This window comes from Pollachius pollachius, assembly GCF_949987615.1.
Source record: "Pollachius pollachius genome assembly, chromosome: 15".
Classification (NCBI taxonomy): domain Eukaryota; kingdom Metazoa; phylum Chordata; class Actinopteri; order Gadiformes; family Gadidae; genus Pollachius; species Pollachius pollachius.
The window spans coordinates 16827996-16840291 of record NC_136948.1 but is presented as its reverse complement, the minus strand read 5'-3'; the positions used below and the strand labels follow the sequence as shown (position 1 = coordinate 16840291).

The 12296-nt window shown below is 44.9% G+C and overlaps 1 protein-coding gene across 4 annotated transcripts in view; it reads right to left on the bottom strand.

The window, feature by feature from the left end:
* Positions 1 to 6028: 6028 nt before the first annotated feature.
* Positions 6029 to 12296, bottom strand: part of daam2 (dishevelled associated activator of morphogenesis 2) — a 76221-nt gene continuing 69953 nt past the window's right edge. For 3 of the 4 annotated variants that reach the window (XM_079752916.1, XM_079752918.1, XM_079752917.1), the window contains 2 exons: positions 11380 to 11550; positions 6029 to 10274 (listed from right to left, as the gene is read on the bottom strand). In XM_079752916.1, the coding sequence (XP_079609042.1) occupies positions 10062 to 10274; positions 11380 to 11550 (384 nt within the window). In that variant the 3' untranslated portion in view covers positions 6029 to 10061. The remainder of the gene's footprint in view (positions 10275 to 11379; positions 11551 to 12296) is intronic. The other variant, XR_013812491.1, reaches the window with a different exon arrangement.

Here is a 12296-nt window from a genome sequence, read left to right as displayed (position 1 = left end):
AGAATGTGTCACCTAGCGCTTGTCACCTTGCTTGTCTGAGGCACTAGCAACTACAGCGCGAGCTGCAAGAATTTATACACACATGCACACAAGAAAAAAATGTATTCCAATGATCGGATTACATATTTACATGGGTGGTTGGTGGTTGAATATGCTTGGATACAGCTCTCTGTGAACAGCCAGCTTATTTTTCGGTGACCTTTTAAAGCTTAAGGCAGGGCTCTCAAGTCTCACGTATTTGGCGTGAGACACACGCAATTCAACCCATGCACATGCTCACACGCCACACTTCGTATTTCTCAGGCAGGGAAATTACCAAGATAGTGCGCACCAATTTGCGCCGCTATTTAACAGTGGAACAGGTAGGAATCAAATGGGTTCCCCGTATGAAAGGTGACCAGACGTCCTCTTTTGCCCAGACATGCCCTCTTTTTGAGACACTTTTAAAAGAAATGTGTCCGGGCGGAATTTCAAAATCGTCCGGGATTTTATTAAAACCTCATACATGTTCACATTGAATTTGCGTTGCGTTCCTCTGGGTCGGTCACAAACTAGTTAGGCTACGCCCTCCCCTACTCAGTTCTGATCGCTTTGCATTGGTGGAAGTGAGTAGGGGGAGAGGTTAAGTAGAGCCTTCAGATTGGACGGTTTGACTTTAGAGTTACCGTCGCCGACAAAATCCCCCGCCACCGCAGACAAAATCTCACTCTGAACTCAGTTCAAAACTTGAGAGCCCTGTTTAGGTCAAATTTGGAAGTCAAATCTCCTTACCTTTATGCCACCTTTCCTTAGCATTTGTGGAAAACGTCATTGGGTCAAGGCTTGATGAAAAGGTGTTTCCTTTCACACATAGGAAAAGATATCACTGTTTAAAATGAATTAAATTCCACTTTTCCTAACCAACGTCACTGCGCGACGGCGGGTATTGCTGACCTCTAGCGTCTCTAGCGAACTACAATTTCCGAAGATGGACTACAATAAGCACTCTTTCGATCCATGCGTTCTTGTTGTATTGATTTCAATCAGGTTGTCGCAAACAGTGAGAATCACTTAGGTCGGACATGGCCAACGGGAATATTTTAGGCAACTTGAATCCCAATCTTGGGCGCCGGAACGTCCGCGGGCCAATGGCCACCCCACTTTTCGTGTAAGAAAAATAAAATATAGATATTTTTTTTAGCCTGTATTGATGGACTATTTCTTTTCTTAGTAATGTTTTGGCCTATGTTACGTATTTTAAGCACATGGGCTACCATACACAGCCGCTAGGAAGTAGGATCGAACACATAAACTGTAATTACCATACATAGCCACTAGGAAGTAGGATCGAACACATAAGCTGTAATTACCATACATAGCCACTAGGAAGTAGGATCAAACACATAAGCTGTAATTACTATACATAGCCACAAGGGGGGCAGGACATATAAGCTGCAATAACTAATCCAGCCACAGATGGCAGCACCTTTAGACAGGTGAGGAGGGTGGAGCCAATACGACACATAGGACACGCCTACTCGGTATTAAACCAGGGCCTGGAGTCAACGAAACATCCGGCAGTCCATACTAGGGAGTTAGGTAGAGAGGCCTGCTGTTTGTCGCTCACACGCGTGTCCATACAATTCCCCTCCTTTTGCTTCATAGTTACCATACCGAAATACTTTAACAAATAAAGTGAGTTCAAAGCGATCCTGATTAGACTACTTTCTTCAAGAACGCAACACCTAATATTGTTGCTATATCATTAAACAGAGCTTCGTCTTCCACAACCTTATATTCATACTTTGCACGTGACGTCACGACGACTGGCTGGCGGGCAAGATCAACGTTCTCTAGCAACTTAGTAACCTAATCAAGGATCTGCCAGGACGTCGCCAGTTTTACCATATGAATTAAGTTGGTATTTTGAGGTGAAAACGATATGCCAGAAAGTTGCTGTGCGATTGGATGTATTAACTGCCGAGGAGTGAAGCCGGGGTTATGTTTTTACCGGATCCCATCTGAAAAGGAGAAAACTGTATTATTGTCTATAAGATTAGAATTTGCCAAAAGTAATATATATTGTTTAATTGAGCATTAGAATTACGATTATTTCAAAATGAAAATAACCCTCCCTCTGCCGTCATGGGGCGAGCCCGTGTTGCCAGATTGGGCGGGAAATCGGCCCAACATGGCAACACTGGCGGAGACGTCACTAAACGATCCTTAGCAGTTTTATTTCATAGTGCAGCAATAAGATCCGCTGCGCAGGAACTTCAGAAATGCTTGAGAAAATGTAACTTGTGTGGACGCTACCGCATTACTTGGTCAATAAAAGAGCTACTTTAAAGTTATTTGATTCAGAAAAAAGGTATTTGTGGATCATTTTGCGGGTAGATAGATACTAGTACTCACTCAACTTTGCTTTGATTATGAAGATATTCCCGTTTTTCACCTCCCATACGACAACGTTGTTAATCCACCCACTCTTGAAAAAAAGTTAGCTATCCGTACTTTTGTAGGCTTTCATTTTTTGTGCGGTATAAGGTGATGGATTCTCTATAAGATAAATGTAAATATCTCTAAACTCCACGTCTGGTGGAGACGTTGCCAACTTCAAAGCAATGAACACAACAGCGGGTGCTGTGTATGGATCACAAGTTTCGAGTATGTTTATCTTTTCTTGATATCTAATTTGAACAATTATGGTCTGAATCAGTGGTTTTCAAACTTTGAGGCGCGCCTCCCCTGGGGGGCGCCAGAGTTCTTCAGGGGGGGTGCGACGTGAGAAAAAAATAAACCAGAAAAAACAGACACAGTGCGTCTTCACAGCGAAGACGCGCTGTCTTCGAAATCGTTCCCTATTCACTCACTCACGATTTCCTATATAGTGTTTATGATATAGTGCACTATATAGGAAACGAACAAACGAGAATTCGGACGCTACGCTGAACATTTCTAAACGTCTTTTGCGTCAGTAAATGCGCCGGGTATTTGTGTGACGCAGACAGATGCGCCAACATAATGTAAACAAACTGGGCACCCACGAGGAAAGCTGGAGGTTGTATTGATGTTGAATATTACATTTCCTTGAGTTTTTTTAAATTAATTTTGAATGTTATATTTTCTATGTTAAATCTCAAATAAATTGTTGACATTCTTCTAAACGAAAGCCGGAGACTCCATCATTAAATGTATACGTTTTCGTTATTATTCGGCTTCTTCTTCTCCTCCGGAAAAACACGACCGCATTGCATTGTGGTATACGGGAGTAACATGTAGGGAACATCGTATGTTCACTCAAATTTTGGGTATTTTAAGTCGACTTTATAGTGAGTGAAATTTACCACTGAGAATTCGAAGACCACTACAAAATGGCGAGCACCCTATATAGTGCACTATATCCGTGATGGGGAACGATTTCGAACACAGCTACGCAAACTCATTGCTCCCACTAAAGTTGTGGTGAGCTTAAAAGGAGGCTAAACTGGCAGTTTACAGATTAAGATGTTCAAATGTATTTCAAAAACGTTAAGCAAAAACACGCTTAGATAAATATGTTAAAATGTGTTAAGAAATGTGTTTAAAAACGCACAAAGATGTTTAGAATGTTTCAAAAATATGTGTAAATGTTTCAAAAAAATATGATCAAAGATGTTTAAAATGTGTTAAATATCATCAGATGTTTAAAATGTGTAAAATAATTAAAATATCTTTCAAAACACAGGGATTTAGAATTTTTTTTTTGGGGGGGGGCTCAGCTGAAATTTGTTCTTTTGGCTCACTCTCTTATACTTTGAAAACCCCTGGTCTAAATAGTTGATTGATTGCAGTATTGGAAATCTGCAAGGCTGCAATTCCCCTGGCTGGGCGCTGTTCTTCGCCATTTTGTCAGCGTCTGTTGCCCTCCAGGTAGCCATGGCAGTCACGTGACTGCAAAGTATGAATTGATTGAGCCTAAAACATTCAACAATTCAGCCAATGAGAGTACTACAGCAGTTAGCAATCGCGTTGCCATGGCCAATGGGTAAACAAATGATAAGGCACCGCCACACAAGTTAACTAACGATCGCTGTAGGCTTCAATATCATGCAAGCGCTTTATGTTTTCTTTTTCTTTTTTTCTACATCACAATTGCATGCCTTGATAAACTTGTTTTTACCTACCATTACGAGTCTCGTTTGGTCTAGTAGGGAATTCGCACAATGGCGCTGGTGCTGCTTGCTTATGGCTGGTTCAGACTACACGATTTCAGCCCAATTTTGCCCCGATTTGTTTGTCGCAGACAAATTCGAAATTAATTAATTAATAAGTAATAAGTAGGTTAACATTGACTAGACAAACGGCAAACTGACAAATAATATTTTTCTATAATCTCGCTGCTTCTGAAATTTCCACCCAGCGCTCGTCCGCTGGTTTTCCATAAGCATTCCACTGTGCGATCATCCCTGCTGCATATGCCCTCACACATTGTTGAAATCATATGCTGGATGCTTTATTCTTTCTATGTGGCTTTTAGGTAATGATCGGGCTATAATAAGACCACGTTGGCTATGTTCGCTGACAACAGGGGACATTTCATAGTGGTTGGACATTTTAGCGAGCCGACAGGCTTTTTGTCGGGACGCGGAACATGCAACTCAAAATCGGAATGACATTACAGCTCATCTGCGCATCTCTACTAACTTGACTTCACTGCACTACGCAGAGGACCGCTATCATAATGCCTAGCATAGGAACTTGGGATCCACTGTTATTTACACTTTGTTGCTGCGTTGATGCTGCGTGAAGCACTGCATTAAACACGACCAAAGTACTACAGTCAAATCCAAAAGCCGTCTATAATGATGATTGTGATGATGATGAGGATTATGATGACGACAATTAAGAAGGTTATTATGATGATTCAGTGTTTACTTTGCAGTGACGACACATTATTTGGATCACAACGGTGCTGCAGCGCGCCGCTTCCTATTGGTGCTAGGGGTGGCAATTGACGCACGTGAAATGCGCACCGCGGGCATTCGGCGCCGGTGTTTGGCCGGCTTTAGGATGATGAGGTGTCACGCGCTGTTCCACACATGCACGCACATTTGCCCCCCCCCACCACTGAAATCATTCCGGCGCCACTGATCCCAATTCACATGATAGAAAAGAGGCTAAACTTATGTCAACTGCCTCCAGTTTTTCTTAAATGTGAAGTTGGCATTTTCTTTTCTTCTCTTCTCTTCTGCTTTAACGGGTGTCTCACGCGTCTTCGCGTAGTCTGTAAACTTCGTCGGTGGCCTGTTGCTTTAAATATTGCCGCCGTAAAGGATTATGGGTCGCAAACATCTCCTTTCCTTTTGTAAAGGTTGGTCAGGAGTAACCTATGCTAAAGATGGGTTAAAGGTTGCATCAAGGCACCTTTCCTAAGGACTTTTAGAATTCGAACCATTTCCGAAGTATTCAAATTCAAAGTATTTCCGGGTCATCTCGTTAGGAAAGTGAATTTCTTAAGCAAAAAACTGAATCCGTAGAGGTCCTTTGGCCTCCTTGTGGAGGCTGTCAATCACTGTCTTCTGCACAACTGTGGGGTCAGCAGTCTTCCCCATGAATGTGTAGCCTACTGAACCAGACGTAGAGACCATTAAATGGCTTAGTAAACCTTTTCTGGTATTTTGAGGTAATTAACTGATTAGAGCTTTTTTTTTTTTTTTTTTTTTTTTACAATATTAGATACAAATATAGATACAATTTTTTGGGGTTTTCATGAGCTGAAAGCCATGATATAGATTAATAAAAAATAAAGGCTTGAAATATTTCACTTTGGGTGTAATGCATCTATATAAAATGAGTTTCACTCTTTGAATAATTATTGTAATGAACCTTTTTCCACAATATGCTAATTTATGAGACTCATCTGATATTAATTACGTATCCTATTCTGACCCCTGCTGGGCAGTTTAACAATGCATCCACCAGGCAGAATTAGTTGCAACTCTGACCCCTGTTGGACATTTCGTAGTAATGCACCCAACTAAAATAAAGAAGAACCTCCATGTTAGGAACAAAGGTTTATTGTAACCCTACAAAAAGACACAGGGATGGCAAAGAAAATAGAAAACTAAATAAAATCATAGAAATGAAATAAGGGAAAGACATTCTCATTCTTGTACAAGTCTGAAAGCTATTCAATATACATGGACCACTGTATAATCATATATTGTCATTTTTTAATTAACATTTTATTTTATTTGTAATGCTGTGTATACATACAACATGTAGCAAACTTAATAAGGCAAATAAATAAGGTACAATTTACACGAAAACGTAACATTCCTCAACCAAACATCGAGAATGATGTGCACATCGTTAGAACTATACATCCTTCGGTGGAGGTTTTCAAATTTTCCTTGTAACCATGAAAAAAATATAGAGATCCCCACACTTATACATCTTCAAAAAGTGGGTGCAAAATACTTTCTTTCGGGAGCGAGTACAAATTGTGGAGTCAAAAGTGTTGCAAGCGATTTCATACTAAAAGGGTCTTAAGAAGTCAAAGCGTCCTCGTCGGTGCACCTTGTTTGAGGCATGCAGGCTGACGCCCAGTGGCAAGTGAAGGAACTGCATTATGGTGAGGTCATCTCCCCCCCCTTGTTATTTTACACACACCGGGAGGTGGAAAATCCATAGGATTGGAAAACAACAATGCAAATGCACTCTTGTAAAGCTGTAGCATATATGGAGGAGATATTGTCGTTTGGCCTATAAATCCACTGGTCGCTTTAGTAAATGTGTTGACTAAAGCGCCACACATTCAAACACACTAGCACCTTGTCTTTTTTATCTTTCTGGGATGCACCCCATTATTCTATCATCACTCCATTGTGCAACCCATGATTTACCATCCCTCCATAGTGCACCTGCACCTCATCAATGACCATTAGATCATATACATGTTCTGTACATACACTATTTTTCTTTAGATCTATTTTTTCTTGAAAGGGAGGATGGAAGATAAGATAACCAAATTATCTCCGTGAATGGAAATGTACCATACTGACAAAACTGCATTGAATCAACTTTGTTCTTTTTTTTTCGCTATATTTTAAACTCCTAAGCCAGTCAACACTTCCACACTCTAAAACAGGTAACAATATGATTAATACTGACCAAGTTGCTATTCCCGTCAGTAAATTGTCACATGTACAATATGGGTTAAAGCTCTGTTTGAGGAACATTCTAATAATCTGAGAACTGAAGTCAAATATCTGGGAGTTAATTTTGGATTCATTAACTGTAGCAAAGGGGGAGACACAGGCGCCACACATAGTTATTTTCTTTTTAATCTCAGATGAAAGCTTTTGAACCGAAGAGGGCCTCTTTATGTTTACCAGAGAAATGAGAGGCAATCACTTTGCGATATGGACCTGGTTATGTCTTATTAATATTCTACGGCATTAAAAGATGAAAAACACATGAAAAGTTTGAGGGCGTTAGCCTTGTGTTTTTATTAGAAATCCTAGGTTGGCTACCTTGTGTTTGAATAGACGTCTTAGGTTGGCTATCTTGTGTTTTAATAGACGTCTTAGGTTGGCTACCTTGTGTTTTAACAGACGTCTTAGGTTGGCTATCTTGTGTTTTAATAGACGTCTTAGGTTGGCTCCCTTGGGTCTTTTTACACTGTGTCAAGTGGCTTAGCATTTAAGTGCTATCCTTCGAGACCTATTTGCGTTTCCAGCATTTTATCTATTGAGAATCAAATCAACTATTCAATTGACAAAATAATAGGGTGCATTTAACGAGTGTAAATTAATGTGGAGAAACAGGTTTATTTGATCACCCCTTGTAACGGGAGTGTTCTTTAAGTTCCTTGATTTGTCTTAGCCTAAAACAGGATTTTGTGAGTTATTTTTCATGTGCTCGTCTAACACAACTATGTTTGCATAGACATCTTGCGCACACGCACACACACACACAACTATGTACCAAAAGCAGAACAATCCAGACCTTTCCATTAAATAGCAACAAACATACATTTGGCCTTGCATCTCCCTTCGGTCTACTTACTTATAGCCCAGGAAATATTCATTTCAAACTGCCTTAGAATACAAGTGGACCTAGGCTACAGAGGGCTTCCATTTCGTCTACAGACTTGGTGAAGGGTGTCAAATGTAAACAGGAAGTTCAGATCATTTACTCTCCAGGCGCATTGTGTTTGAACCCTGGTACAGGCCTGACACAGAGCATTCTCATGGTTATGCTCAGGTTTTTAGTACAAATCTCTCAAAACACCAGTATTTCCATCCAATCCATCATCAGACACGGTCAATCTTTTGAGAGACACCTTGTGTCCAAGGAATAATTTTAGCAACGTCAACACAAGCCTGTCCATAATTTCAATCCTTTTACTATTTTGATAAACAAATGTTTCTCTTTGCATCGTTTGTGTTTATCCTGTGCTTATTAATATTTGAACTGACATTCAACATGATTTCAACACAAACAGGCTAATATGTATCCCCCAATGCAGAACTTCAAAGTGTTTTAAAGAAGAGCACAGTGTGGTTAAGATGTAGTCGGTACTAAAGGGCACAATTCTCCCTTGGAAAGGAAAGTGCAAATGTGGGGAAAGGAAAAGCAGATGTCCTAATAATTGTAAGTAACAAAAAAAGTACAAAAGGTAAGGACATTTCAATAGCAGTCCGTTTTGCAACGTGAAGACATAACCTCAAATGTGTATACAAAGACCAAACAATGCAATGAAAACATAAAAAACGACATCTTTGCAATGAGCTTGTCTGAATCTAAATATATATACTCCTAATTGCAGTATATCTTGCATTATTACATATACAATTTTCCACTCTTTGGCACTCGGTAATGCCAACGCAATATTTCTCTTCTGGTAACAATTGCAGAAATACCCCAACAGAGGCCTAACCCCTGCCCTCTTTACACAGTGAACCCAGCACACGCTGAAAACAGGTTTTCCATGCCATGTCCTCAGGAGCCGTCTGCCAGAAGAAAAAAAAGCCTCCTCATCCTCAACTGACCGTCCGTCCGTCCGTCCGTCCGTCCGTCCGTCCTTCCTTCCTTACTCCCCCTAACTGGGAATGCCGTGTGCTGGAGCACCCTCTCGGGTAGGACAACCAATATCCCCAAGTATTCCCCATGTATTTTGCTCACACACTCGCACTATAAGAGCAGCTCACAAACATACATACATCTGTAATGGTCAAGATTTGCCATCAGTTGTCTCATTGCTGGCCGTTGAGGTTCCAGTGGACTAGCGGTTGGTCTGCGTGTCTAGGGACCTTCGGTCAGAGGGTGACATGGCATTGCGGGACAGAGGACGAAGCAAACGTTGGCAAACAAAAATGAACATCAACAGGACGTTGTACCACACCGAAATGTCAGACAGTTCTGCAACGAAGTGGGAGCGGTCGTCTGGCCCCTCCGATCCGAGCTCGTCCCGTCCGATCTGACGCGAGGTCGTCTCGACTTTTGGCGGCGGGTGCCCGACTTCCTGTGTGCTTTTAGAGACGAACAGGGGGTCCCCTATAAGGGGGCGGGCAGAAATACTGCTGATGTCACACTGTGGGACTAGTGGGTAGTTGCCAGGAGAGCACGGAGACACAAGGTCAAATTCCGTTAAGGTGGTGGTGGGGCGTAGTGTGGTCATGGAAAACGCAGAACACATGGGGGGGGGGGGGGGTAACGTCATCACAGTGGTCCACCTTAATATATCTCAGAGGGGAGTTCAGGTGGAAGTACGGTGTGGGACAGCCGCTCAACTCGAGGTCAGCGTGGAGTGTGACGTCCTTCAATCGGCATGGCAGGGCGCGCGCCACACACACACACACACACACACACACACACACACACACACACACACACACGGGTCCGAGTGCAGCCCGTGTTTTTCAACATAGGTCTTCAAACGTCATCGATGGCCTGGAGGAGCCAGACTTAACGTAATACTAATAAGTAATAAGCAAGGTGTGACTGCGTGAGTGCGCGCGCCTGCCGGACCGCCAAGCTGCGGCCGACTCGTGGCGCCCATTTGGAGCCAGGTGTGGATCACGACCCCGGTCTAGTTAGTAGGTCACCTTGGCCACGGGCCGCTCCCGCCCAGCGCCCTCCGCCAGGCTGTTGACCGAGCGTTTGCGGTTGCGCTTGAACTTGTTCAGGTCTTTGTCGAAGACCTCGCCCGAGCGGAGCGCCGACACCAGGTCGTCAAACTCCCCGCCCACCTCCTCGGAGCCGCCGCCCTTCTTGGACCGCCGCTCGCGCTCCCTCTGCTCCTTCAGCTAGAGGGCGACAGAGAGCAAGAGGGTGGCATTAGAGTCAATATCTCTCTCTCTCTCCTCCATGCCCTTCCCTCTCTTTCTCTCTCTCCCCCTCCTCTCCTCTCCTCCCCTCCCCCTCTCCTCCTCCTCCTCTCCTCTCTCACCATGGCCTCCATGCGGGCCCTCCTCTCCTCCCCCTCTCCTCCTCCTCCTCCTCCTCCTCCTCTCCTCTCTCACCATGGCCTCCATGCGGGCCCTCCTCTCCTCCTCCTCCTCCTCCTCTCCTCCTCCTCCTCTCTCACCATGGCCTCCATGCGGACCCTCCTCTCCTCCTCCTCCTCTCCTCTCACCATGGCCTCCATGCGGGCCCTCCTCTCCTCCCCCTCTCCTCCTCCTCCTCCTCCTCCTCCTCTCCTCTCTCACCATGGCCTCCATGCGGGCCCTCCTCTCCTCCTCCTCCTCCTCTCCTCCTCCTCCTCCTCCTCCTCTCTCACCATGGCCTCCATGCGGGCCCTCCTCTCCTCCTCCTCCTCTCCTCCTCCTCTCCTCTCACCATGGCCTCCATGCGGGCCCTCCTCTCCTCCCCCTCTCCTCTCTCACCATGGCCTCCATGCGGGCCCTCCCCTCCTCCTCCTCCTCTCCTCTCCTCTCTCACCATGGCCTCCATGCGGGCCCTCCCCTCCTCCTCCTCCTCCTCCTCCTCTCCTCTCTCACCATGGCCTCCATGCGGGCCCTCCTCCTCCTCCTCCTCCTCCTCTCCTCTCTCACCATGGCCTCCATGCGGGCCCTCCTCCTCCTCTCCCTCTCACCATGGCCTCCATGCGGGCCCTCCTCCTCCTCTCCCTCTCACCATGGCCTCCATGCGGGCCCTCCTCCTCCTCTCCTCTCTCACCATGGCCTCCATGCGGGCCCTCCCCTCCTGCTCCTCCTCCTCCTCCTCTCCCTCTCACCATGGCCTCCATGCGGGCCCTCCTCTCCTCCTCCTCCTCCTCTCCTCCTCCTCTCCTCTCTCACCATGGCCTCCATGCGGGCCCTCTCCTCCTCCTCCTCCTCCTCCTCTCCCTCTCACCATGGCCTCCATGCGGGCCCTCTCCTCCTCCTCCTCTCCTCCTCCTCTCCCTCTCACCATGGCCTCCATGCGGGCCCTCCTCTCCTCCTCGTCTTTGCGCCGCTGCATGTTCTCCAGGTCAAGCCGTGCCTCGCCGAACGACTGCAGGAAGGTGTCGAAGATGCCGAAGAACTCGTCGGGCTGCATGCGGCCCTCCTCCTCGCCAAAGTGCTTCAGGGACTTGTTGTACTGGACAGAGGAGAACCCCCACATATGGACGGATGGATGGATGGATGGTTGGACGGATGGTAGAAATAAGAACAAGAAAACGGATCAGTATAGCAGCCCATGGAAACGAATGCTTTTATTTCGCCTTTTGCGGAAAACAGCAAGCTTAAACAGAAACGATCTATTTTTAGTATAGATTGTGTGTTAAGGACACACACACACTTTATGTAAGACTTTGCTTTTGGACCACCATATGTCTCCTCTCTCCCAAGCTGTGCCTTGCTCGTGTGCCAGGACATACTTGGGAGCCAAATTAGCCTCCGTATTCTCAAAAAGTGAGATTGCCCAAACTGATTTCTCGATGGAAAGCAGATGATATCAACCCAGATCAAAGCAGGCTTTTTAATTGAGGGCGTTATTGAAAGAGGAGTTCGAATAGTACCATTGCGACTTGTAAAAGTGGGTGTAAAATGAGCGTGGGATCTGAGTTAGTGGTGATATGTGGCATTGTGCGAGCGTGTTTGTATGACTCACAGAAAAGCCCATGCCTCACACAGCTTTGGTTGAATGTAGAAACACTCTTCTCTGTCCTTTCATTTGTTGTCACCGATGACCTAGATTCAATATTTTCGTCTGCTTGCTTAAGCATGCAGACACAGATGTTGTCCGTTGTACACTGGTATTAAAATTGTCACAGTTTTGCTGGTGGAAAGACACTAAACATTGCCTTGTCTGTAATGTGTGGGTGTGCGGACGTCTGTCAAATC